Below are 27,538 nucleotides of genomic sequence, written 5' to 3' on the forward strand. Positions count from 1 at the left end.
ACCGGGCGCAGAGCATTTAATACACTTTTATGAACGTTATTCGTTCCGGTGACAAGCGCAGTGACTGCGTTCGGTCCTCAACCAGCCCATCTTGGATTCCACATATCCTTCTTTTAGTCAGCTACGTGTCATATTATATTTTACCCTATGCGCACACCTAAAGAAATTGAAATTTTGAAACAGAAGTTGGAAATTTCACACTTATATTGACCAAACTACTAGAAACAATTTTGGCAGATGTGAAGAATTGTCTTTCTTACTCGTGTTTATGGTCTTTCAGTCAATTTTGTCACACAACACATGTGAATTTGATGAACATATGTAAAAGTAAAACAATTTATATGAAAAAAAAGATTGAGTATACCATTTTTCTCAGTATTGCTATCAGAGACGGATCCATGATTCGAAGGTTGCGGGTGCCACCATGTTATGCATACAATATACATGTCAATAGCTACAAAGACATATTAGAAATAATGGGCCGGTTCAGTTAGTTTTTGGCTAATTTGTATAGGTCTTTCATTTACAAACCAAATAAGTTCGATTTTAGTTCAAATTTTTAACGCTTAATTTAAACACGTTCTAAATAAAAATGCAAAAGAAAAATAACATTTCATGAAAGAGCGCCTCCAATATAAATATTTGATTAAAGAGTACTTTAACTACACTATATATTCTTTGTTTGACTAGATTAGTTTACTTGTATTGTTCTTTATTTATTTTTCCATCTTAATTGTTGAGTTATATGACAATTATTTTCAAAGAAAAACCTTCAACATTCAACCTATGATATTCGACTCAAAACGACTATCAATCAAGCCATTTAATTATTTTTCAAAACCCAATAGAAGATATTGCTCAAATTATATTCCAATATAAAAATTAATATCGTTTCATTAAAAATAAAGAAATTATATGCTAATTAAAATCAAATCAAATTACCTATAGAAAATAATTATTTATAAAGTAAGGTATAATGATATAAACAAAATGAGGACTGAAAGTAAAAAAAAATGAAGAAGAGAGACTTAAAAAGTAATAAAAGGAGAGAAAGAACCAAGAAAAGAAGGAAAAGAGGTGAGACCCTATGGCTCAACTGAAAATAAAGGAAATCTTAATAAGTAGAAAAAAGGAAAAATCAAAGGAGATGCTCCAACAAGGATTCAAACTTGAATTCATGAGGCCAAGGAATACCTTCAAAGGGAAGGCTGAACCAATGTCACCCGCTTCCACTTTGTGACTTCTAGGTGCCACTCTATCCATTTATACGTTTTTTCACAAAGATATTATGTACATAGTAAGAATTTTAGCGAAGCGAGCGGGTGCCGTGATACCCCTACCTCGTTAGGTAAATGCGCCCCTGATCGCAGTTCATACATGAAATATAACAAGAAAAAGGAAACAAAATATTAACAAGTTTGATTTAGAGAATGATGCATGGGAATCTTGATATTAATGAACGTAAATATGAGTTTCATGATTCATCTAGATCCAAATTTTTGACACGAAACTTAAATAATATGTTAAACCCCTCTTAAATTTTAACAAATTGTAGCAGTAACGAATTCTGGATTCATAATATCAAAAGTACAACAGGTTAAGTTAATGAAATCATCAAGTTGACGTTCTAGATTTGCCTATTCATGTTTGACAAGTTAGCATTCTTTCTCACTTCACTTCACTTCACACGAGAACATTGGATTTACCCTTTACGCCGGCTTTCTGATTTGGTAAGTGGACTAACGACCAACTTGTGAGGGGAGCTTTGGCGTAAATGATAAAGTTGTTGCGGTGATCAGGAGGTCAGGGGTTCAAACCGTAAAACAGTCTTTTACAGAAATGGAGAGTAAGACTGCGTGCATTAGACCTTTATTGTCCGACCCTTCCTGGCTCGCACATAGCGCGGGAGCTTAGTGCACCGGGCTGCCTTTTTCCTAACGACCAACATGGTCTGTACATGAGGTAATGGTAGTTTCATTTTTTATGGTTGAAGAGAGAAGGAAACCCTTCAGTCCAAGAAAAGGCAGCCAAAACCGAGCTCAGCTCCTGCATCATTGGACCAAGAACATATCCAAGTCCTTTTTATTCTGCTTAGAAATGCTCATGAACCAATGATTCAGCAGCAAAGATCAGCCCCAATACCACCTTTGTTTGGACAGAAAAATCTCCTTCCCCCAACGATCAATAAATATTGTAGTAGAATTATCAGGTTGGAGCTAGAAATGAGAGTTCAGAGGAGCTATTTATATAAAAAAGGACTAATATTGCTTTTAACATTACTTATTATGAAGGGTGTAACTCAGGTGGATCGGAGCCTTGGCGTAACTGGTAAAGTTGATGCCATGTGATCAGGAGGTCACGAGTTCAAGCCGTGAAAATAGCCAATGTAGGGTAAGACTGCGTACAGTAGACTCTTGTGGTTTGACCTTTTCTCGAACTCCGAACATAGCGGAAGCTTAGTGCACCAAGAGATTAGCGGGTGGAACTAGAAAGTCAGTAATTGTCCCATAATTCTTGCATGGTTTTGAGGGAAACCTTTCGTGTCTTGACTTCCTAAAGTCATTATTTAAGGTTGTCTGCCTACTCTACTGTCTAAAAGCTGTGTTGGCTCTTTCGTCACCATGTCCATACATAGATGATTACTTCAACTTCTTCTTACTTTGTATCTTTCTTTTGTCTGTCCAAAACCAGTGATATACATTGAAGGGATGATAGATCCAAAATTAGTTGATATAGACGGAGACGACGGAGCTAGAATTATTAACATAAATGCACTATTGAAAAAGTAAAAAGAGAAGTATTAAGTAGAAATTGATATATGATGACTCAATATTTAATTAGGTGCATCACATTCAATCTTTTTTGGAACATGAGTCCAACATATAGTATTAGATCGATATTACGAAATATATACATAAAATATATACTTTGGCGGAAAGATCGTGAATTCACGTGTGTCGTAAATAGAGCCTAAATCTGCGCTTGGATATAGATTATATAAATCTATATCTATTTCGCTCTACTCTAATTTTACCATGACATTAATCAGGCAGTAAGGGGATTCAATTGAATCTCTTTTGTCAAGAAGTTATACTACACAAATAGGATAACTTATAAAACTTTTGAATCTCCTCGAGAGATATGTACATGTTCAAATCTCATATGTGACATTTTTATATTTTTCTTACTTCATTTATTTCACCACTTGCATTAATTAACTACCGCAACACTTCTATTATCCGACTTTTGGGACCATCCCTTTTATTCCAAACTCTCATAGGCGGAGTAACCTAGTACTATATATAATGTTGATTTTTTATGGTTTGCGACAAAGACAGGCAACTAGCAGCCTTATTTGAAAATGATTTTAGATAGAGCTTTCCTTGTCTCTTTTTATTTTCTAAAATAATTATTGCTCTATATAGTAATCAACAACAATATATATCTACAGAATTCTTAAATACACTTCCTTTCAATAATGTGGTAAAAACGTGTTTGCTAAGCAATTGACATACCGTAAACTATTTGCTGGCTATATATTCTCACTTTTCCCTCTTGCATTGTTAATCCTTAATTAATTAAACTTGGATATGGGGAAAAAGAGAAAAATCATAATATCTTAATCCCAACCAAAGAAAAAATATATTTCCGTTAACTCAAAGTGCGCGTGATCTCCGTGATATAAAACTTATGAATTTGAACTTCGAAAGGAAAAAGAAAAAAAGAAGGTAGACAACTTTAGCTTTTAGGGTTCGTTTTGGTACGAGGAAAAAAGAATATTTAATTAAAATTAAATTTGAGATAGTTTATTTTACGATTGGTTATGATAAAATTATAATTTTATTAACTTTTTAATATGAATGAAAATTTGATCCTCCCAAAAAAAAAAAAGAAATTGGGGACAAATATTGCCGTAAGATTACGATCGGAAAGACGATACAAAAGGCGCTACGGGGTCGGAGATTTACTCAAGGGTAAAATCGGTAATGACAAAAGGACTTTAAAAGGAGTTACTTGAGCCATCACCATCGTCCCCCTCACTAAGGTCGGTCTCCCTGAGAAGCTAAGAGCAAAAAATGGCGACGATAAACGGCGACGTTTTGATGATAGAGGCGCCGCCGGAATCTCGACCGGCGGTGACTACAACTGCAGAAGTGATTGATGCGTTGCCATATATTGATGACGAGTATGGTGACCCCAAAATGAAAGAAGAAGTAGACCGTTTGGTTGAAGAAGAGATGCGCCGCAGCTCCAAAAAGCCCTCAGATTTTCTCAAAGACCTTCCTCCTCTTCCGAAGTTCAATTTCGAGGTTTAGTTTCTCTCCCCCTTCCGCTTTCGAATAGTTACATGTGTTTCTGCTGTTCAAATTTCAGTAGTTGTGATTTTCTAGGGTTTCTGAATCCATGTATACTTTTGTCCATGCAAACTTGGCGAATAACGGAACACAATGAAAGCAAAAGAGGAGAAAAGAAGAATACTGTACAAGTAGCGTGTATACAAAGGCCATTACATGTAACTAATTATTCACTAACTAATATACTAATTAGTTATTAGACAGCTCACATTTGCTCATACAATGTAATTTTTTTTGCCAACTGACGCCATTCCTTCCCAGTTAGGTCTATCTGGTTTTTGTAAATCGGTGTAGGAATAAGTTTGAGATGTAAAGAACCTGTGGTATTAGAGTATCTAATGTATCTTAAAAGAAAATATTAAATTCCACCGGATACCTGCTACCTTCCACCTTTATAAATACCGGGTAACTTTGCCAACCAAGGCTTAGGTAGATAGGAAGAAATCACCTACTTTTTTTTGTCTTCGGTGGGATTCAAAGTTGAGACCTCATGGTTCTCCACTCGCTTCATCGACCACTAGGGAACACCCTTGGGTTGTCTAGATTCTGGAGACTCTAGTTTTGCCTTTCTTTCCCAAAGTCATGGACTTAGCTTACTCCAATTTTACTTTACTTTTTTAAAGAAATAAAAGCTGCTATATGATTTTTACTTGTGAATCATATGGTGACCGCTTGCTGAGGCCATGTTTGTTTTTTGTCTAAATGCTGAATTGGTGTTTAGAATCACCCGATGCTTGCAAGGGAATATGAGCGGGTGAGAGCTGGAAAGCCTCCGGTACAAATTGATACTTCAAGATATGGACTTGAAGTGCCACCTGTGAATAAACGGAATGATGAAACTGCATGGAAGCAAGCACTTCAAAAAGCTCAACGTTTACTGCAGCATCAAGTAATCAGGTAGCACACATGTAATCAGTGAGGAGCTAGATATCCTTCCTGCGGGGGGTAGTTTGCAGGGCCCTTCTTTAGATGTACATTAATAGAACTTCAATTTGTAGCTCTTTTTCTGTCTGGATTGTCTACAACAAAAAAAAAACGTCTTTGTCCAATTTTTTGGTTCAGATTGGTGTGAGTTATGATTACTTGGTATTAGTTATAACAATGATGCATGTATTTATACTTGTATTCATCAGAAGAAAATTTCTGTAAATTAAGTTTTCTGAAGTCTTTAAACTACACGGTCTATTAAACATGATGTCGCAACAATGCATGAGATGATTAGATAATGGACAGTGGTGTGAGAAAACGAAATCACTGCTGGATTTGAAGGAAAGATTTCCAAATTAGATTCTGCTTCAAGAACTAGTTGTGCTTGAAATCTTGTGGCTAATTGAATATGAGGCAGAGGAATCAAAGGAATATATGACATTGGCTTTCCTTTCCTTGTGAGATTTAAATTACTGTGTTTGAATCTGAATAGAACTTCTCTTTTTACTTCTATTAAACCTATATACATTTCACATTTCTTCCGTAGTTTAGAAATTGAAGTGTATAAATAAGATATAAAAAATATAGATTTCTCTCTGTTCTCTCTTGGCGTCGGCAATAATCGATTTGAGGGGTACAGTAGTATATTTTAGTGATTTAATGTGTGTGCTTTCTGGGGGAGATTTGCTCACACAATTTATGGAGAATGCAGTATCTTCTGAAGCAAGAGAGTAGCGATTTGCTGATGATGTTTTCTGATGTAGAATTATCTCGTGTGAAAACATGTTAACCATATGACTGTTAGAACCGAGGAAATGTTATTGTCTGAGATAGTTGCAACCCCAAGGAACCCAGTCTGTAACTTCAAGCGAAAAAATAAAAGAAGGGGGATAGCTTTAATTTTATCTCCCCGCTGCTTATTTTCTTTTGATTATTTTGCTATATATTTGTGTCCATGTTCATTGACCTATCTGCTGGCTAGTGACAATTTCAGTGGCATCAAAACTTTGTATAATATTCAGGTAGTCAAGAAAATTGAAAGGGTCTTTTGGAAAATGGTTTGCTCTCTTTCTTAATCAAAGATAAAGAACAAAAAAAAAAAAAGACTGCTTGTTAGATTGCTTTTGTGAACTATTAATTGCTGTCGTATGTGGTCATCATCACTCATCCGGATCATATCAAAACAAGAACATATTTTTGTATACAGATTGGCAGTCATATTTTATTGAATTCTTTCATATCAATTTCAATTACCGTGACCATGCAGAACTTGTGTGCAATTAATAGTTAACATTAGTGCACCGGGCTGCCCTTTTATCTTGTTAGATGAAGATGAAGTATGTTTTACTTTATAGCAAATTTTACTTTTGCAGCTGTCATTAGGAATGTTATCATTTAGATGGCAGTGTGTTGAGAATCAAATTATACTATGATGTTGGAATATCCCTATTTTTTTTCAAAATTTCATGGTTGATTATTTCTTCACCCAAAAGCTCATCGTGTTTTATTGTAGGCTAGAAAATTTGGACTTAATGTCAAAGCATGGTCCAGATGTGTGGAAGCTGTACAATCAACGGCTGGAAGCGATTTTTGCCAGGTTATCTTCGTACTCTACCATCATCATGTTTCTAAACTCATATATGGCTTTAACTTAGTTTTAAAGCATCATCCCCCTCTCCGTGCCTTGTATCTTGATAGGATATTCTGTAATCGACATTATGAACTTTGTAAAGTGCAGCGATTTTAAAAGCGGAAAACATAAAAAACAACGAGGTCCACAAGGCTTGAAGTGCAAAGAGAGAAGTGAAGTGCATAATTTACGGAAGATTAAAAATACCAGACATATATGAATTTAGTACTGTAATATACAAATTTCAATTAAAATAACTAATTTCAGCATCCAATGTACAATAATGCTAGTTTTAGTCCAACTCCTCAATGTTGAGATTCAAAGGGTTGACCGCTTCTCGTTGGGACCACTTTGCGTATTATTGTTGGAAGCGCACAATTCTCTGAAGTTGATGGCTTCACCGATCGAGGAAGCAATGACTTATGATGATAGTAATGAGTAAATTGGGTTCAGTCTTGATCCAAACATGCAACACCCTGTCTCCTTGACAACAGAAGCAGGACATAGGAAAGAAAAGAACTTTTTTCATTTAGTAGGGGAAAGAAAAAAAAAAGTTGCATCAAAGAAGGAACAACAACAACAACAACCCAGTAAAATCCCACTAATGGGGTCTGGGGAGGGTAGTGTGTACGCAGACCTTACCCCTACCCCGAAGGAGTAGAGAGGCTGTTTCCGAAAGACCCTCGGCTCAAAAAAATAAAAAGACAAAATGACAAAATGACAAAATGACAAAAAGGAAACAATATTAGTATCACAACAACAATCATAGGATAAATAGGAACACTATGAAATCCAGAAGAAAGATGCAAAGCAAAGGGAGACAATATTAGTAAATATTAGTATCACCACAACAATCATAAGAAAAATAGGAACACCATGAAATCTAGAAGAAAGATGCAAAGCAAAGGGAGACAATATTAGTAAATATTAGTATCACCACAACAATCATAAGAAAAATAGGAACACCATGAAATCTAGAAGAAAGATGCAAAGCAAAAGCGATAGCTAGTAAATATGACATGCACTGAAAAGCGAAATAGTAAGCCACAACATTGCCAATAGCTATCTTAGACAAAAACCCTACATGGCTAGTCCCACAATGGTACGAAGTAAGGCACGACTCAACTACCTCCTAACCTACAACCCTAATACTCGACCTCCACATCTTCCTATCAAGTGTCATGTCCTCGGAAATCTGGAGCCTCGCCATATCCTGCCTGATCACCTCTCCCCAATGCTTCTTAGGTCGCCCTCTACCTCTTCTCGTGCCATCCACAACTAGCTGCTCACACCTCCGTACCGGAGCATCTGGGCTTCTCCTCTGAACATGTCCGAACCATCTAAGCCTCGCTTCCCGCATCTTGTTATCAATGGGAGCCACATGCACCTTCTCCCGGATATCATCATTCCTAATCTTATCTATCCTAGTGTGCCCGCACATCCACCGCAACATCCTCATTTCTGCTACTTTCATCTTCTGGATATGTGAGTTCTTAACGGGCCAACACTCAGCCCCATACATCATGGCCGGTCTAACCACCGCTTTATAAAACTTACCTTTGAGTATCGGTGGCACTCTCTTGTCACACAGTACTCCAGATGCTAACCTCCACTTCATCCATCCTACCCCAATACGGTGTGTGACATCCTCGTCGATCTCCCCTCCCCCCCTGGATAACCGAACCAAGGTACTTGAAGCTGTCTCTACTCGGGACGACCTGCGAATCAAGCCTCACATCCACGCCCTCTTCCCCTGGCTCAGCGCTGAACTTACACTCCAGGTATTCCGTCTTCGTCCTGCTCAGCTTGAAACCCTTAGACTCAAGAGCCTGTCTCCAAACCTCCAGACTCTCGTTAACACCGGCTCGCGACTCATCAATCAGAACTATGTCATCGGCGAATAACATGCACCATGGCACATCCCCTTGAATATGGTGTGTTAACGCGTTCATCACCAGGGCGAATAAGAACGGACTGAGCGCAGAACCTTGGTGTAACCCCATTACAACCGGAAAATGCTCAGTCTCCTCTACTGTCCTAACCCGAGTCTTAGCTCCATCATACATGTCCTTAATCGCCATAATGTAGGGAACCGACACACCTTTTGCCTCCAGGCATCTCCAGAGAATTTCTCTAGGAACCTTGTCATACGCTTTCTCTAGGTCAATAAACACCATGTGCAGATCCTTCTTCCTCTCTCTGTATAGTTCCACCAACCTTCTAACAAGGTGTATAGCATCAAAGAAGGAACAAAAAGAAAAATAGGTTGGATAAATCTTTGTTGCCCGAGGATTTGGCTTCTGTGATATACTTGTTACATAAAAGCTTATGAATCCACCTTTGAGTTTGTAATAATGCCGGACAAGGAGAACAATGAATGTTTCTTATAATCAGTATCAGTGAAGAGATGCCGGAAAAATTACCAGTTCCATACCGTATGCATTTCTTCCTTGCACTGGGAACATGATACCAGATTTTATTCTTGATATCCTGCATCTCTTGTGGGGCTGAACATGGAAACTTATTTTGTTGCAGAATGCAATCACAAGTGGTTGAACTGAATGGAAAGATTGAGACCGTAAACAGGGAAAGGAAATATCATCAGGTAAAAGCAATTTCTGCACTAGTTTACAGCATTGTAATTCACAGAGACATACGTATTCTTGTTGTCGAAATTGGTTTAAACGAATAACTTTGAATTTTATGGAATATTAGAAGTCATCTTTGTGTAAGCCTCATTAAACTCTCACTTTTGGCAAGAGATGGAAACTTTTTCATAAATCATGTACAAATCTCTCTTGCATGTAGAAAGACCATAAAAAAGTATGAACTGTATTTAACCCTTTGGACTTTTTTTTCAGGTACTGAACTATCTTTCTGTTGTTTAAAAAGTGCCTACTTTAACAGCATCCGCGAATCAAATATGGAGGTTCTGTTAGCTTTTTAAAGTATAAAAGGAAGAAATAAAAACTTTAGGCCCTTTTTCTTTTGTTCTCATTTTGGTTACTCCTACTATATAAAATAAGATTCATTAGTCATAGTCCTTTGAAGATTTTGCTTTCTAGCTTTGTTTCTCTAATAAAATATGTTTGAATAAGCATATCTGTTTTTCTCTTTGTATTCTAATTTTTTTGACATTGATCTTATTCCTTTTTCACGATTAACCAATTTTATCTATCATTTCAGTCCTTACCTTATGTATCAGTTAAGTATGAATATCTTGTAAGTACGTTGCTGCAGTGTCTTTTAGCAAGATTTTATTCTTCGAAAGTAAGCCCAAAAAGTGATATTTTTATGTTTAGCCAATCATTCATTACTTTTGCTAAAGAACAATAGTCTATCATTGAATTTTAGTTTATTTATCTTATATTCCTCATCATTGGTAAACTGTTAACTGAGGATACTATGAAATTTTCTAATTAACTCTTGCAAAGGACGAGTTTACTTATAGGAGATATAGTGGTAAATTGAAAATTAACTAATTGCTTTTCCTTAAGCCAATTAGAAATTAGAAATTTTCTAATTGAAGTTCTTCTTTAAAAAAAAAAACCATTTTTGTGAGAAGGGTACTCTTTTTTTATGCATATACTTTGTCCAGCTAGTTGAAATCCCCATACATTTATTTATAGTATATAAATTGCTGATTTTCTTTTATCACTGTTCTTGTACTGCTCATGTCTGGTAATCTTTCTTCGCCACTGATCAGCAAAATACTGCATATGAGCTCAATGCTTTGTCCATACAATGGAGAGAGCTTTGTTTGAAGAACATGGAAATCCAATCTGCATGTGTTGAATTGGAAGACCAAATTGAACAGCTGAGGACGGAAGCTAGAGAGAGGTAGTTTTTGTCTTGTGTCTCGTCCATGCTTTCCCCTTTTCAGCAAATTGATATAATCATGCTATCTTCTCTTGCGTCAGGGGCTGGGATTTGGATGCTAATATTGAGAATGGCAAAATCCATGTGGCAGAATAAGGTATTGATTTGCTATCACTCTATTATGCTTTCTTTCTGGTCCATTGAATTGTTGCAGTTATAACAGTATATGTTGGAAAAAATGAAGATATAGAAAGCATATGGATGGGTGAGTAGGGAAAGGAACTGGAAAAATGGAAAAGATAGTGAATCGTTACTCCATCTGCGAGGGACGGATACACAGAATTACAGAAATGAAAGACACAGGAAGAGCAAAAGTTGGGAAGTGACGAGATCTAATTTTGAGTTTCTAGTAGTATCATCTATTCCATTTAATGCGTCTTAAATTGCTTTTGGAAAATGACAAAAGAAGCCTTCACTTCCCATTTCTTCCTTCTAAGCTATGAGGAGTACCCTGAAATATTATTGAGGAAGACAAAAGTTCTCTATATTGGGTTTCACTGGGTGTTTGCATGTCGAATGTGGGTAGCACCTACATGCCTTTATGCCTTTTCTATTCAATCTCAACAGTGAGAAATGTAACTACTTTTTGTAGAGGGATGGGTCCAAAATTCATGACGATTTTGGCAGTGCAGGATCTTGTTGCTGGACTTGAAGGCGAAGTTGGTCAGAGTTCTTGCTTTAGGTTGAAGTGGTGAGGCTTATTCGTGTTTCTGCTGTAACATCAATTGTAAGCCATAGCTTTTTCTACTTTGTTGGGGAACGATCAGTATAAGAAAGAAAACATCCTAGTTGTGAACATTTTAGATGGACTAAAAAGATGAGAACCAGGAAGGTTGATCTCCACCAAAAATGAAACAGGTATGTGACAATGAGATGTTTTGTCACCTCACGTGATTCTCATTGTGTAGTGATCAAACCCCCAAATTTCTGAATATGAGCATGAAACCAGAAGAAGCAAATGGACCAGCCCATGATGATCCTAAGATGCGTTTAACTTAGCATGGAAGCTCCTAAAGCGCAAATTGAGTAAGAAAATAATTGGATTACTATATTGAAACTATTTGCGACATAGAAACGGCATTTCTTTCCCAGAAAGAAGTGCCCTCAAAGTTTGAGCTGTGTCAATATATAGAGAGAACAACTGTTGAAGCATGTTCTTGGATGTTGATGTTATTGATGTTCTTTGATTACTTGATTTTGTTAAAATAATCTAACACACCCTCTACATGATCGCTCAAATCTGAGGAACTGAGTCGTAAGAAACACTTTTAAATATGTAATTCTGTCTGCTGTGTTACATAAATTCCTGTAATTTGAGTAATTATCTATAATGTCCACCAGAACCGTCAGTTCGCGTGAAATGTCGAAGTGGTATTCACAATGAAAATAGAAGTAAAACCACTCCACTTTCCTAAGGTCTCTCCGCTTGAATATTTCTGAGAATGAAGAAATTTAGACTAAAATGCTAGGACATGTAGCTCTAGATACTATCTTCTTGTTAACCACTATTACCCAATTGACTGTACATAATATTTTCAGCTCTACAAAAAACTGGACGGGCGGTAGGATTGGTGGTAGTCTTCTTTCCATGCAGGTTGCATCATTACTACATTTTTGGGAGTGTACCACTATATTTCGGCTAATACAACCCAAAATTTAGCAGACTGAGCTAATCCGCCGGATCATAGCAAGTAGAATGGAGAAATTCAAAAATAGCTAGATTTACAAGTGATCATTCAAAAATAGCCACAATTTCAAAAGTAATCGAAATTTAGTCACTTTTCATGTAAAGATAAATTTGAACGAAAACACTGTTCAAAATTCGGAAAATATTCCAGTATATTATACTAGAATTCCAGCATAAGTATACTGGACTTCCAGCATAATATACTGGAGTTCCAGTATAATATACCGGTCCAACATAATATGCTGTAAGTTCATACACAAGTGCACCGATCTCCAGTATATTATGCTAGAACTTCATACACAAGTGCACCGATCTCCAGTATATTATGTTGGGACTTTTCGTGTTGCAACAAAATAGTGGCTATTTTTCAATGACTTTGCAAACGCTAGCTATTTTTGAATGACCAGTCCGAAAACTGGCTAGCCCGTGCTATTTTTACCAAGTAGAAGTAGTTTGGAAGTTGCAAGAAATTAGTAAATCTACGTTTTCATGGCATGTTATAGTATCTCTTTTGTAAATGGATGTCGTGCGACAAAAAGTTATGCAAATATGTCTCTAGGACACGATGAAGTCAGAAATTATGCTTTTGCAAGGAGAGTATAATTTTGAGCATTTGCGGAGGTCAAAGTGTAACGACCCGGTTGGTCATTTTGAGAGTAATAGTCACGATCCCCTATTTACTGCTTCTCCCATATCTATTTCTGCTATTGTGACTTGCTGGGAGGTTTCGTTTGGGTTTTGGAGTGTTTTGGGACACATAATCCCTAAATGGAGGTTTAAGCCTTAGGATTTGGACCGTAGTCGGAACTGTATGAAGACGACTTCGGAATAAAATTTCTTTGGTTTCGTTAGCCCCGTTAGGTAATTTTGGACTTAGGGGCGTGTCCGGATTATGCTTTGGAGGCCCGTAGCTTATTTAGGCTTGCAATGGCGAAAGTCGATTTTTTTGAAGATTTTGACCGGTAGTGGACTTTTTGATATCGGGGTCGGATTCCGATTCCGGAAGTTGGAGTAGGTCCATAATGTTGAATATGACTTGTGTGCAAAATTTGGGTTCAATCGGGCGTGATTTGGTCGGTTTCGGCATCAGTTGTAGAATGTTGAAGTTTCAAGTTCTTAAGATTTGAATTAAAGGGCGATTCACAATTTTTAGCGTTGTTTGATGTGATTTGAGGGCTCGACTAAGTTCGTATGGTGTTTTAGGATTGGTCAGTATGTTTGGTTAGGGTCCCGGGGCCTCAGGCGTGTTTCAGATGCTCAACGGGTCATTTTTGGACTTAAGGAGTTGGCAGGTTTTGCTAGTGTTCTGCAGCTGGTTTCCTTCATCGCGATCGCGTGAGAAGGCTCGTGATCGCGTAGAATAATTGGGAGACCAACTGGTTTATCTTTTCGCATTCGCCAAGAACGATACGCGATAGCGTGGGCTAGTATAACATACTATACTATGTGGAACCAAAAGATCATCGTGTAAGTTGCAGGAAATTAGTAAATCTACGTTTCATGGCATGTTATAGTATCTCTTTTGTAAATGGATGTCGTGCGACAAAAAGTTATGCAAATATGTCTCTAGGACACGATGAAGTCAGAAATTATGCTTTTGCAAGGAGAGTATAATTTTGAGCATTTGCGAAGGTCAAAGTGTAACGACCCGGTCGGTCATTTTGAGAGTAATAGTCATGATCCCCTATTTACTGCTTCTCCCATATCTATTTCTGCTATTGTGACTTGCTGGAAGGTTTCGTTTGGGTTTTGGAGTGTTTTGGGACACATAGTCCCTAAATGGAGGTTTAAGCCTTAGGATTTGGACAGTAGTCGGAACTGTATGAAGACGGCTCCGGAATGAAATTCCGTTGGTTCCGTTAGCTCCGTTAGGTGATTTTGGACTTAAGGGCGTGTCCGGATTATGTTTTGGAGGTCCATAGCTTATTTAGGCTTGCAATGGCGAAAGTCGATTTTTTTGAAGATTTTGACCGGTAGTGGACTTTTTGATATCGGGGTCGGATTCCGATTCCGGAAGTTGGAGTAGGTCCATAATGTTGAATATGACTTGTGTGCAAAATTTTGGGTCAATCGGGCGTGGTTTGGTCGATTTCGGCATCGGTTGTGGAATGTTAAAGTTTCAAGTTCTTATGATTTGAATTGGAGGGTGATTCACGATTTTTAGCGTTGTTTGATGTGATTTGAGGGCTCGACTAAGTTCGTATGGTTTTTTAGGATTGGTCGGTATGTTTAGTTGGGGTCCCGGGGGCCTCGGGCGTATTTCAGATGCTCAACGGGTCATTTTTGGACTTAAGGAATTGGCAGGTTTTGCTGGTGTTCTACAACTGATTTCCTTCATCGCGATCGCATGAGAAGGCTCGCGATCGCCTAGAGTAATTGGGAGACCAGCTGGGTTATCTCTTCGCATTCGCCAAGAACGGTATGCGATCGCGTAGGTTCGTCAGGTTATGCATCGCGAACGCGTGGGCTAGGCCGCGTTTGTGAAAAAGAAATAAGGCAACAGTAGAATTGGGTGTTGTTCTTCGCGATCGCGTGAGGTAAGTCTGAGGAGCTATTTCATCGCGTTCGCGTGGAGAGTTACGTGTTCGCGTAGAGTAAAATAATGGGGCAGCGAAGTTGTTCTTCGCGATCGCGGGGGTGTTTTCGCGATCGCGATTAAGGTAAATATCTGGGCAGAATTAAGTTCAAAATCGAGGGTGTTTGGTTCATAACTCAAAATTTGATTGAGAGCTCGATAGAAGGCGAAATTTGGAGAGATTTTCGGAGGAAGTTTTTGGGTAATGATTCCTAACTCCTTTACTAATTTATGGTTGATTTCATCATTTAATTTCGGATTTTGGGGTTGAAATTGGGAAAATTTAGAAGAACTTCTTCAACAAAGATTTCGAGTTTTAAAAGGGGATTTGTGATCGGATTTGAGTAATTTTTATATGGTTAGACTCGTGAGTGAATGGTTGTTCGTATTTTGTAACTTTTAGAACGATTCCGAGATGTGGGCCCACGGCGATTTTTGAGTTAATATCGGAATTTTTGTTAAAGTGTTGATTTCATTAATTAGATGAGTCTATTGCGGTTGTATTTATGATATGTAATTACTTTTGGCTAGATTTGGGCCATTCGGTGTCGGATATTCGTTGAAAAGGCATTGTTACCGATTGATTGAGCTTGGTTCGAGGTAAGTGGCTTGCCTAATTTTGTGTTGGGGAAATTCCCTTAAGATTTGGAACTATTGTGATATGTGAGCGCCGTGTACGTGAGGTGACGAGTACGTACACTAGCTAGTTGTGGAAAATCCCAATTTTCTTACTGAGCAGCAATCTATTTTCCTTTTATTTTGGGGTATACCATTTTAATGAGTATTAATCTATTTTCATTCTTAATTGAGTTATTCCAATATGTGTAGCTATCCTGTTTAGTCTAATACAGCATGCCTACTTGCCCTAACTGTTTACTTGAACTACGTGCAACATGTTTAGTGAATTTACCTGTCTTTCCTTAACATGTACTTAGGTTGAAATGTAGAATTTCGTGCCGTAACTATTGAATTCTATTGTTTAGTTGCATATTTACTTTGGGACTATGGAATGGTATTCCAGGAGATCCCCCTGTACTTCATATTTACTTTGGGACTACGGAACGGTATTCCGGGAGATCCCCCTGTACTGCATATTTACTTTGGGACTACGGAACGATATTCCGGGAGATCCCCCTGTCTTGCATATTTACTTTGGGATTACAGAACGGTATTCTGGGAGATCCCCCTGCACATTTACGTTTGGGACTACGAGACGGTATCTCGGGAGATCCCCTGTTGTTGTTGTTTTAGTGTACTGAGCTGTTGACTTGCTCTGATTTCATTCTTTGTTAAATTTCAGTATTTATTTTACTGCAATATTTCATTCTGTCTTAGTTTACTTTATATATACCAGTAGGGCCCTGAGCTGATCTCGTCACTACTCGACCGAGGTTAGGCTTGGCATTTACTGGTACCGTTGTGGTGTACTCATGCTACTCTTCTGCACATATTTTGTGTGCAGATCCAGGTAATTCTTATCAGCCCCGCTACTAGATGAGAGCGCTTGTTGCTGTACGGACACTTCAAGGTATATCTGTCTCGTCCGCAGACCTCGGAGTCCCCCTCTATTCCCTCCTATGTCATTTACCTTCCTTACTTCTGTTATTAGACTCTGGTGTATAGAGATACTAGTTTCCTTCTGTAGCCTGTGACTTATGATATTTCGGGTTTTGGGATTTCTGTGTATATTTGAATAGTTGGTTATTGCACATGTTAGGAGACATGGTACCCAGTTATGTTGTTACTGCTTTAGTTAGTTGTTAAATTTATGTTTTTATTTTATTATTCCGTAAAATTTTAGGCTTACCTAGTCGTAGAGACTAGGTGCCGTCACGACATCATACGGAGGGGAAATTTGGGTCGTGACAGTTGGTATCAGAGCCCTAGGTTCATTGGTGTCATGAGTCACAAACAAGTTTAGTAGAGTCTCGCGGATCGGTACAGAGACGTCTGTATTTATCTTCGGGAGGCTATGGAACTGTTAGGAAAAATATCACTTCTTTGATTCCTTGTCGTGCGAAATTGTTGACTTCGAAATTCTAAACTTCTGTATTCTATCCTCTCACAGATGGTGAGGACACGTACATGCGGATCTGATGACCAGGAACCCGCTCCCCCTGCTAGAGCCGGTAGAGGCCGGGACCGGGACCGAGACCGGGGTAGAGGCCAAGGACGTCCACGTGGTGCAGCCAGGGCACCTGCACGAGCTGCTACAGAGGAGCCCCCAGTAGCTCCAACTGGAGGGCAGACACCTGAGGTACGTGTTTCTGCACCAGCTCTCTAGGAGACTCTAGCCCAGTTTCTAAGCATGTTCAGCACTTTAGCTCAGGCTGGTTTGATTCCACTTGGTCCTGCCACATCTCAGGCCTGGGGAGGAGCACAGACTCCCGTCGCTGGTACTCCAGAGCAGCGGGTTCAGGTCGACTAGGTTCCAGAGATTATACCAATGCAGCCGGTAGCTCCAACTCAGCCCGAGGCTAGGGCAGCAACTTCTGAGGTGGAGCAGCTCAGACTTGAGAGGTACAAGAAGTGCCACCCACCTACCTTCAGCGGATTGGCTACAGATGATGCTCAGGGTTTTCTGGAGGAATATCATCATATTCTCCGTACTATGGGCATAGCGGAGACAAGCGGGGTTTCTTTTACTACATTCCAGCTTAGAGGAGTAGCCTATCAGTGGTGGCATGCTTATGAGTTGAGTAGTCCGGCTGAGGCAGCTTCACTTACATGGACTCAGTTCTCGGACATGTTTTTGAGAGAGTATGTCCCTTAGAGCCTCAGAGACTTATGGCGCGCGGAGTTTGAGAAGCTGCGCCAGAGTGCTATGACTGTGTCAGAGTATGCAGTCCGTTTCAGTTATTTGACCCGACATGCACCGGCCTTGGTTGCCATAGTTTGAGAGAGGGTTCAGCGGTTTATTGAGGGACTCCACCCTAGCATCTGGATTAGTATGGCCAGGGAGTTGGAGATGGATATTTCTTATCAGCAGGTTGTGAGTATTGTTAGGAGATTGGAGGGCATGCTTGCCCGGGATAGAAAGGAGAGAGATACCAAGAGGTCTCGAGAGACTGGTTATTATTCTGGAGCTCGTGCCCCAGCAGCTCGCCACGGTAGGGGTCATATGAGCCGCCCCGTTCATTCAGCTCTTCCAGCCGCCAACGGTGTTCCAGCTCCTTCTAGGCCCCAAGAGCCTTATTATGCATCGCTAGTATCTAGTGTGCCTCATGCACGGGGTGTTCCTAGCGGCCAGTCCAGCAGACCTGGCCCGAGCCAACCAAAGCAGCCATGCCCTCCCAGAGCTTGTTTTGAGGAAGGGTGCACCTCCACAGACCTTTCAGCCACAGCATGCTCCACCGGGTCCTCAGGATATGATTACAGCACCAGCTGCCACCTCACCTGCTCAGCCAGCCCGATGTGGAGGTCGGGGAGGTAGAGGTCGCCCTAGAGAGGGAGGCAGGCTAGATATTATGCCCTTCCTGCTTGTACAGAGGCAGTTGCTTTTGATTCTATCATTACATGTATTGTTCCAGTCTGTCATAGAGATGCGTCGGTATTATTTGACCCAGGCTCTACATTTTCTTATGTGTCCTCTAATTTTGCCCCATATTTGGGCATATCACGGGATTCTTTGAGTTCCCATGTTTATGTGTCTACTCATGTGGGAGATTCTCTTGTTGTGGACCGCGTGTATCGGTCGTCTTTGATTGCTCTTAGTAGTTTTGAGACCAGAGCCGATTTATTATTGCTCAGTATGGTGGACTTTAATATTATTTTGGGCATGGACTAGTTGTCGCCCCATTATGCTATTCTTGATTTTCATGCTAAAACTGTGACGCTGGCTATGCTAGGTTTACTGCGATTAGAGTGGAGAGGTACCTTAGAGTATACTCCCAACATAGTTATTTCATTTCTTAAAGCTCAACGAATGGTTGAGAAGGGGTGTGACGCGTATCTAGCTTATGTGAGAGATGTCAGTATTGATACCCCTACAGTTGAGTCAGTCCCAACAGTGAGGGACTTTCCAGATGTATTTCCAGCTGATCTTCTGGGCATGCCGCCCGACAGAGATATTGATTTTGTCATTGATTTGTTGCCAGGCACTCAGCCCATCTCTATTCCTCCATATCATATGGCTCCTCCTGAATTAAAGGAGCTGAAGGAGCAGTTACAGGAGTTGCATGATAAGGGCTTCATTCGGCCCAGTATGTCATCTTGGGGTGCTCCTGTCTTATTTGTGAAGAAGAAGGATAGTTCTATGCGGATGTGTATTGATTATCGCCAGTTGAACAAAGTCACAGTGAAGAACATGTATCCATTGCCTCGTATTGATGACTTATTTGATCAGTTATAGGGTGGCAGAGTGTTTTCCAAGATTGACTTACGTTCAGGATATCATCAGTTGAAGATTCGGGAGCCAAATATCCTGAAGACTGCTTTCAGGACCAGATATGGTCACTATGAGTTTCTTGTTATGTCTTTTGGGCTGACCAATGCCCCAACAACTTTTATGCACTTGATACACAGTGTGTTCCGACCTTATCTTAACTCATTCATTATTGTGTTTATTGACGACATTCTGGTGTACTCCCGGACTTGGGAAGATCATGAGCAACACCTGAGGACTACGCTTTAGACCTTGAGAGAAAAGAAGTTATATGCAAAAAATTTAAAGTGTGAGTTTTGGCTAGACTTAGTGGCATTCTTGGGTCATATAGTATCGAGTGATGGGATCCAGGTGGATCCGAAGAAGATTGAAGCAGTGCAGAGTTGGCCCAGACCGTCCTCAACTACGAAGATTCGGAGTTTTCTTGGTTTGGGGGGATATTACCGTCGGTTCGTTGAGGGATTCTCATCTTCTACAACACCTATGACCAGGCTGATCCAGAAGGGTGCTCCGTTCAGGTGGATAGAGGAATGTGAGGAGAGATTTCAGAAGTTCAAGACAGCTTTGACTACATCCCTAGTATTGGTATTGCCTACAGGTTCGGGGTCTTATACTATATATTATGATGCATCGCGGATTGGTCTTAGCGCGGTATTGATGCAGGACGATAGGGTGATTGCCTACTCGTCCAGATAGCTGAAGGTGCATGAAAAGAACTATCCGGTCCATGACCTTGAGTTAGCAACTATTGTTCATGCCTTGAAGATTTGGCGGCATTATTTGTACAGTGTTCCTTGTGAGATTTACACCGATCATCGGAGTTTGCAGCATCTGTTTAAGCAAAAAGATCTTAACTTGCTTCAGCAGAGGTGGTTGGAGCTACTTAAGGATTATGATATCACCATTTTGTACCACCCTAGGAAGGCCAATGTGGTGGCCGATGCTTTGAGTCGCCAGGCAGAGAGTTTGGGGAGTTTAGCATATCTACCAGCAGCAGAGAGGCCCGTGCATTGGATGTTCATGCCTTAGCCAGCCAGTTTGTGAGATTGGATATTTCTGAGCCGAGTTGAGTATTGGCTTGTGTGGTCTCTCGGTCTTCCCTTTATGATCGTATCAGGGAGCATTAGTATGATGACCCCCATCTGCTTGTCCTTAAGGACACGGTCCAGCACGGTGATGTTAAGGAGGTCACTATTAGAGATGATGGTGCATTGAGAATGCAGGGCAGGCTATGTGTGCCCAATGTAGATGGTTTGCGTGAGTTGATTCTTCAGGAGGCTCACAGCTCGCGATACTCCATTCATCCGGGTGCCGCAAAGATGTATCAGGACTTGAGGCAACATTATTAGTGGAGGAGGATGAAGAAAGACATAGTAGAGTATGTGGCTAGATGTCTAAATTGCCAACATGTGAACTATGAGCATCGACGACCGAGTGGGTTGCTTCAGAAGATAGAGATTCCGGAGTGAAAATGGGAGAAGATCACTATGGACTTTGTTGTTGGTCTCCCACAGACTCAGCGAAAGTTTGATGCAGTTTGGGTGATTGTGGACAGGCTGACCAAGTCAGCTCATTTCATTCCTATGATGACTACCTATTCTTCCGAGCAGCTAGCTCGAATTTATATTCACGAGATTGTCAAGCTTCATGGCGTACCGGTATCTATCATCTCTGACCGAGGTACGTAGCTTACATCACAGTTCTGGAGGGCTGTACAGCAAGAGTTGGGTACTCGGGTTGAGTTGAGCACAACATTCCACTCTCAGACGGACGGACAGTCCGAGCGCACTATTCAGATATTGAAGGATATGCTCCGCGCTTGTGTGGTAGATTTTGGGGGTGCTTGGGACCAGTTTTTGCCACTTGCAGAGTTTGCCTACAACAACAGTTATCAGTCCAGCATTCAGATGGAACCGTATGAGGCTCTGTATGGTAGGCGGTGTCGGTCCCCAGTGGGATGGTTTGAGCCGGGCGAGGCTAGATTATTGTACAGACTTGGTTCAGGATGCCTTGGAGAAGGCTAAGGTGATTCAGGATAGACTTCGCATAGCCCAGTCCAGACAGAAGAGTTATGCGCATCGGAAAGTCCGCGATGTTGCATTCATGATTGGAGAGCGGGTCTTGCTTCGGGTTTCGCCTATGAAGGGCGTTATGAGGTTCAAAAGGAGGGGCAAGCTGAGCCCAAGGTTTATTGGTCCCTTTGAGGTGTTGCGGTGAGTAGAGGAAGTTGCTTACGAGCTTGCCTTACCTCCCAGCCTAGCAGGAGTTCATCCGGTATTTCACGTTTCTATGCTTCGACAGTATCATGGTTATCCGGCTCATGTATTGGATTTTAGCTCAGTCCAATTGGACAAGGATCTATCTTATGTTGAGGAGCCAGTGGCTATTTTAGACAGGCAGGTCGGAAAGCTAAGGTCAAAGAACATTGCTTCTGTGAAGGTTCAATGGAGGGGACAGCCGGTCGAGGAGGCGACTTGGGAGACCGAGCAGGATATGCGCAGCCGTTATCCACATCTTTTCACCACTTCAGGTATGTCTCTATGCTCGTTCGAGGACGCACGATTTTTTTAAGAGAGGGAATATGTAACGACCCGGCCGGTCGTTTTGAGAGTAAAAGGCCTGATCCCCTATTTACTGCTTCTCCCATATCTATTTCTGCTATTATGACTTGTCGGGAGGTTTCGTTTTGGGTTTTGGAGTGTTTTGGGATACATAGTCCCTAAATGGAGGTTTAAGCCTTAGGATTTGGACCGTAGTCGAAAATGTGTGAAGACGACTCCAGAATGGAATTCTGTCAGTTCCGTTAACTCCGTTAGGTGATTTTGGACTTAGGGGCGTGTCCAGATTGTGTTTGGAGGTCCATAGCTTATTTAGGCTTGAAATGGCGAACGTCAATTTTTTGAAGATTTTAACCAGTATTAGACTTTTTAATATCGGAGTCGGATTCCGATTTCGGAAGTTGGAGTAGGTCCGTAATGTTGAATATGACTTGTGTGCAAAATTTGGGGTCAATCGGGCGTGGTTTGGTCGGTTTCGGCATCGGTTGTAGAATGTTAAAGTTTCAAGTTCTTAAGATTTGAATTGGAGGGTGATTCGCGATTTTTAGAGTTGTTTGATGTGATTTGAGGGCTCGACTAAGTTCGTATGGTATTTTAGGATTGGTTGGTATATTTGGTTGGAGTCCCGTGGGCCTCGGGCGTGTTTCGGATGCTCAATGGGTCATTTTTGGACTTAAGGAGTTGGCAGTTTTTGCTGGTGTTCTGCAGCTGGTTTCCTTCTAGAGTAATTAGGAGACCAGATGGGTTATCTCTTCGCATTCTCCAAGAATGGGACGCGATCGTGTAGGTTCGTCAGGTTATGCATCGCGTACGCATGGGATAGGCCGCGTTCGCAAAGAAAAAATAAGGCAGTAGTGGAATTGGGTGTTGTTCTTCGCGATCGCGTGAGGTTAGTCGCGATCGCGTAAGTCTGAGGAGCTATTTCATCGCGTTTGCGTGGAGAGTTACACGTTCGCGTAGAGTAAAATAATGGGCCAACGAAGTTGTTCTTCGCGATCGCGAGGGCGTTTCCGCGATCGCGATTAAGGAAAAATATCTAGGCAGAATTAAAGTTCAAAATCAAGGATTTTTGGTTCATAACTCAAAATTTGATTGAGAGCTCGGTAGAAGGCGAAATTTAGAGAGATGTTCGGAGGAAGTTTTTGGGTAATGATTCCTAACTCCTTTATGGTTATATTCCACTAATCTATTGTTGGTTTCATCATTTAATTTCGGATTTTGAGGTTGAAATTGGGAAAATTTGGAAGAACTTGTTCAACAAAGATTTCGAGTTTTAAAAGGGGATTTGTGGTCGGATTTGAGTAATTTTTATATGGTTAAACTCGTGAGTGAATGAGTGTTCGTATTTTGTGACTTTTACCTGATTTTGAGACGTGAGCCCCACAGACGATTTTTGAGTTAATTTCGGAATATTTGTTAAAGTGTTGATTTCATTAATTAGATGAGTCTATTATGGTTGTATTTATGATATGTAATTGCTTTTGGCTAGATTTGGGCCATTCAGAGTCGGATATTCGTGGAAAAGGCATTGTTACCGATTGATTGAGCTTGGTTCGAGATAAGTTGCTTGCCTAACTTTGTGTGGGGGAAATTTCCTTAAGATTTAGAATTATTTTGATATGTGAGTGCCGTGTACGTGAGGTGACGAGTACGTACACGGGCTAGTTGTGGAAAAATCCGATTTTCTTACTGAGCAGCAACCTGTTTTCCTTTTATTTTGAGTTATACCATTTTAATGAGTATTAATCTATTTTCATTCTTAATTGAGTTATTCCAATATGTGTAGCTATCCTGTTTAGTCTAATACATCATACTTAGTTGCCCTAACTATTTACTTGAACTACGTGCAGCATGTTTAGTGAATTTACTTGTCTTTCCTTAACTGGTACTTAGGTTGAACTGTAGAATTTCGTGTCGTAACTATTGAATTCTATTGTTTAGCTGCATATTTACTTTGGGACTACGGAACGGTATTCCGGGAGATCCCCCTGTACTGCATATTTACTTTGGGACTACAGAACCGTATTACGGGAGATCCGTATTCCGGAAGATCCCCTTGTACTGCATATTTACTTTAGGACTACGGAACGGTATTCCGGGAGATCTTCCTGTCTTGCATATTTATTTTGGGACTACGAAACGGTATTCTAGGAGATCCCTCTGCAAATTTACGTTTGAGACAACGAGACGGTATCTCGGGAGATCCCCTGTTGTTGTTTCAGTGTACTGAGCTGTTGACTTGCTATGATTTCATTCTTTGTTAAATTTCAGTACTTATTTTACTGCAATATTTCATTCTGTCTTAGTTTACTTTATATATACCAGTAGGGCCCTGACCTGATCTCGTCACTACTCGACCGAGGTTAGGCTAGGCACTTACTGGGTACCGTTGTGGTGTACTCATGCTACTCTTCTGCACATATTTTGTGTGCAGATCCAGGTACTTCTTATCAGCTCCGCTACTAGCTGAGAGTGCTTGTTGCTGTACGGAGATTTCAAGGTATATCTGTCGCGTGCGCAGACCTCGGAGTCCCCCTCTATTCCTTCCTATGTCATTTACCTTCCTTACTTATGTTATTAGACTCTGGTGTATAGAGATACTAATTTTCTTCTGTAGCTTGTGACTTATGATGTTTCGGGTTTTGGGATTTCTTTGTATTTTTGAATAGTTGGTTATTGCACATGCCAGGCGGCATGGTACCCAGTTATGTTGTTACTGCTACAGTTAGTTGTTAAATTTATGTTTTCATTTCATTATTTCGTAAAATGTTAGGCTTACCTAGTCATAGAAACTAGGTGATGTCACGACGTCACACGAAGAGAAAATTTGGATCGTGATACAAAGTATCTATCCTTCAAAAAAAAAAAAGAAATTCTGCAGTTCTTCTCGAGTATAACAATAACATGTTTTAAGAGGATAAAGAAAAAATGACTTGCATTTTCTTTCTGTTTCGGTAGCTAGCTTTATTATAAGTCGAGCCTTGACTATTCATACCACGCATAGGTGATTAGTTTCGTTTTTTACTATTAAATATATATATTCTGGTTGCCCGAACTTAAAATCGATTCATTAGAGCAAATATATGAAAACAATTTAAATTAGATAAGCATGCTAACTGTGTTTGAAAATGAGGCAGCTTAAGTACGAGTGCTTAACCAAAATAGCCTCTTAAATTTGGGGATAATCTTAGTTCGGTCCTTATTATAATTAGTAATTTGAGCACGTGTGATCAATTTGCTAAACCTGAGCATATTTGTTCAACTGACAAAAGTCGGAACAGTACCGACAAGTGTTGTGGTGGAGTGGTAATTACTCCATCATCCTTAACCAAAGGTTTTAGTTTCGAGTCCCTAGGTATGGAGTCGCCTTTGTTAGGGAGCGCTTTACCCCCCAATGTGGGACTTCCTGGCGCGAATCCGGGTGTTCGATATCCATATTTGGACAAATGTGGGACTTCCTGGGTGTAGAGTCGCCTTTATTAGGGAGCGCTTTACCCCCAATGTGGGACTTCCTGTCGCGAATCCGAATTTAGTCAGGTTCCAATATGGGTATCGAACACCGGTTGAAAAACCCAAAAAAAAAAAAAAACCGGAATAGTAGGGGCAACAGTGCCCTAACTCACTCCCTTGTAATTACTCGGTTAATTTCACTGATGGTCATTGAACTATCTTTCAATTTTACTAAAGTCATTCTACTATTTTTTGTCACTTAAAATTAACTAAACTTTATTATTGTCACTTAAAAGTTATTTTGCCTCAAATCTCTACCATAAATATGACATGGCATTAAATTTTATGATAAAAATTCAAAAATAAATGCCACATAAGCTAATATGGGTCATACCCATTCTAGATCTATTTATCCTTTAATGTGATTTGATCCATACTCCAAATGAGTTTCGATAAAAAAGAATATTAATTCCACATTAGTTTAAAATGATTATCTTATACTACAAAATTTTGCCTTTCCTGTCACAACACATTCATAATTATTCTATACTAAAATAATCTATGCTAGAAAATTCTTATCTTATTTGTATGCCACATCCGAGTCATTTTAAAATAGCTTTAATAGAGTTATAAAATGACTCAGATGAGGCATACAAACAAAATAAGAATTTTTTAGCATAGATTATTTTAGTATAAATAATTATGAATGTGCATTATATAACAGAAAAGGCAAAACTTTGTAGTATAGGATAATCATTTTAAACTAATATGAAACTTAATATATTTTTTTTTATCGAAACCATTTTGGATTATGGGTCAAATCACATTAAAGGATAAATGGATCTAAAATGAATATGACCCATATTAGCTTATTTGGCATTTATTTTTGAATTTTTATCATAAAATTTAATGCCATGTCATATTTATGATAGAGGTTTGAGGCAAAATAATTTTTAAGTGACAATGATAAAGTTTAGTTACTTTTAAGTGACAATAAATAGTTAAATGACTTTAGTGAAATTGAGAGATAGTTCAATGACCATATTGAGACCAATGTGGGACTTCCTGGGTGTAGAGTCGTCTTTGTTAGGGAGCGCTTTACCCCCAATGTGAGACTTTCTATCGCGAATCCGGATTTAGTCGGATCCCAATATGGATATCGAACACCGGTTGGAAAACCCCAAAAAAAAAAAAAAAACCGGAACAGTAGGGGCAACAGTGCCCTAACTCACTCCCTTGTAATTACTCCCCTAATTTTTGAGTTCCTTGATGTCTCCTTTTTCCGAGATTAGACTTTTGGCTCAAACTTTAAAAAATAAGTGTATATAATTTTTTTACAAGCGGTTTAACATTTTAAAAAGTGAATAAACAAGTAAATCACTATATTGACATTATATGAAAAGAACTCAATTCAAGTAGTATATTATTACAACTTCCCTTGGTGAGTTTTTAATTCAATTGGTCTTGTTACTCCTTATTTGGTAGGAGTTCGGCGGTTCAAGCCAATGAACCCCTTTGTTACAACAACAACAATAATATACTCGGTCTTATCCCACACCGTTGGATCTGGGGAGGGTAGTGTATACGCAGACCCCTATATTGTGAGGATAGAGAGGCTTTTTCCAATAGACCCTCGGCTCAGGAAAGCATAAGCACCACATTAATAAAAATATAGACAAGAAGGGATAGTACCAAAAAGCCATATAAAAGCAGAATTAAAAAAATAAAATATTAAGGTAATCAACAATGAAAGAAAATAATGGTTAGTCATAAAAATCTACTGCCCACAGAAAGCAAGACTGCGTGTCAATACTACTGTTATTAACACTCTAGACTACCTACTCTACTACCCTAATCCTTGACCTTCATACTTTCCTATCAAAGGTCATGTCCTCGGTCAGCTGAAACTGCGCCATGTCTTGCCTAATCACCTCTCCCTACCTCTTCTTTGTCCTACCTCTACCTCTCCGTAGGCCCTCAAATGTCAATCTCTCACACCTCCTCACCGGGGCGTTTGTGCTACTCCTTCTCACATGACCAAACCACCTAAGCCGCACTTCCCGCATCTTGTCCTCAATAGGGGCCACACCCAC

General features: G+C 39.7%; 1 protein-coding gene across 6 annotated transcripts; it reads left to right on the plus strand.

Moving 5' to 3' along the window:
• Positions 1 to 3,924: 3,924 nt before the first annotated feature.
• LOC104091754 (pre-mRNA-splicing factor SPF27 homolog) lies at positions 3,925 to 24,752 on the plus strand. Of its 6 annotated transcripts, XR_011412538.1 has the most exons (8): positions 3,925 to 4,310; positions 5,077 to 5,252; positions 6,796 to 6,879; positions 9,448 to 9,517; positions 10,619 to 10,752; positions 10,833 to 10,888; positions 16,516 to 16,581; positions 24,430 to 24,752. XR_011412538.1 is itself a non-coding variant. In XM_070191438.1 (7 exons), exons 1-6 carry the CDS (start codon positions 4,077 to 4,079, stop codon positions 10,885 to 10,887), a joined length of 753 nt encoding a protein of 250 aa, XP_070047539.1. In that variant the 5' UTR covers positions 3,925 to 4,076; the 3' UTR covers position 10,888; positions 24,430 to 24,752. The 6 variants fall into 6 exon arrangements, 5 of the variants coding, with proteins under 5 accessions (XP_070047539.1, XP_009595478.1, XP_009595468.1 ...); XM_070191438.1 differs by lacking the exon at positions 16,516 to 16,581; XM_009597183.4 differs by lacking the exon at positions 24,430 to 24,752 and having other exon boundaries at positions 16,516 to 16,797.
• The last annotated feature ends 2,786 nt before the right edge of the window (positions 24,753 to 27,538 follow it).

The sequence above is a fragment of the Nicotiana tomentosiformis genome, chromosome 12 (genome assembly GCF_000390325.3).
Source record: "Nicotiana tomentosiformis chromosome 12, ASM39032v3, whole genome shotgun sequence".
Classification (NCBI taxonomy): Eukaryota; Viridiplantae; Streptophyta; class Magnoliopsida; order Solanales; family Solanaceae; genus Nicotiana; species Nicotiana tomentosiformis.

Bases quoted from the DNA above. Each gene is read 5' to 3' on its own strand.
- LOC104091754 (XM_070191438.1), top strand. From the start codon at position 4,077: ATGGCGACGATAAACGGCGACGTTTTGATGATAGAGGCGCCGCCGGAA. The intron at 5,253-6,795 runs GTAGCACACATG...GTTTTATTGTAG, and splicing joins CTGCAGCATCAAGTAATCAG to GCTAGAAAATTTGGACTTAA. The intron at 6,880-9,447 runs GTTATCTTCGTA...ATTTTGTTGCAG, and splicing joins CTGGAAGCGATTTTTGCCAG to AATGCAATCACAAGTGGTTG.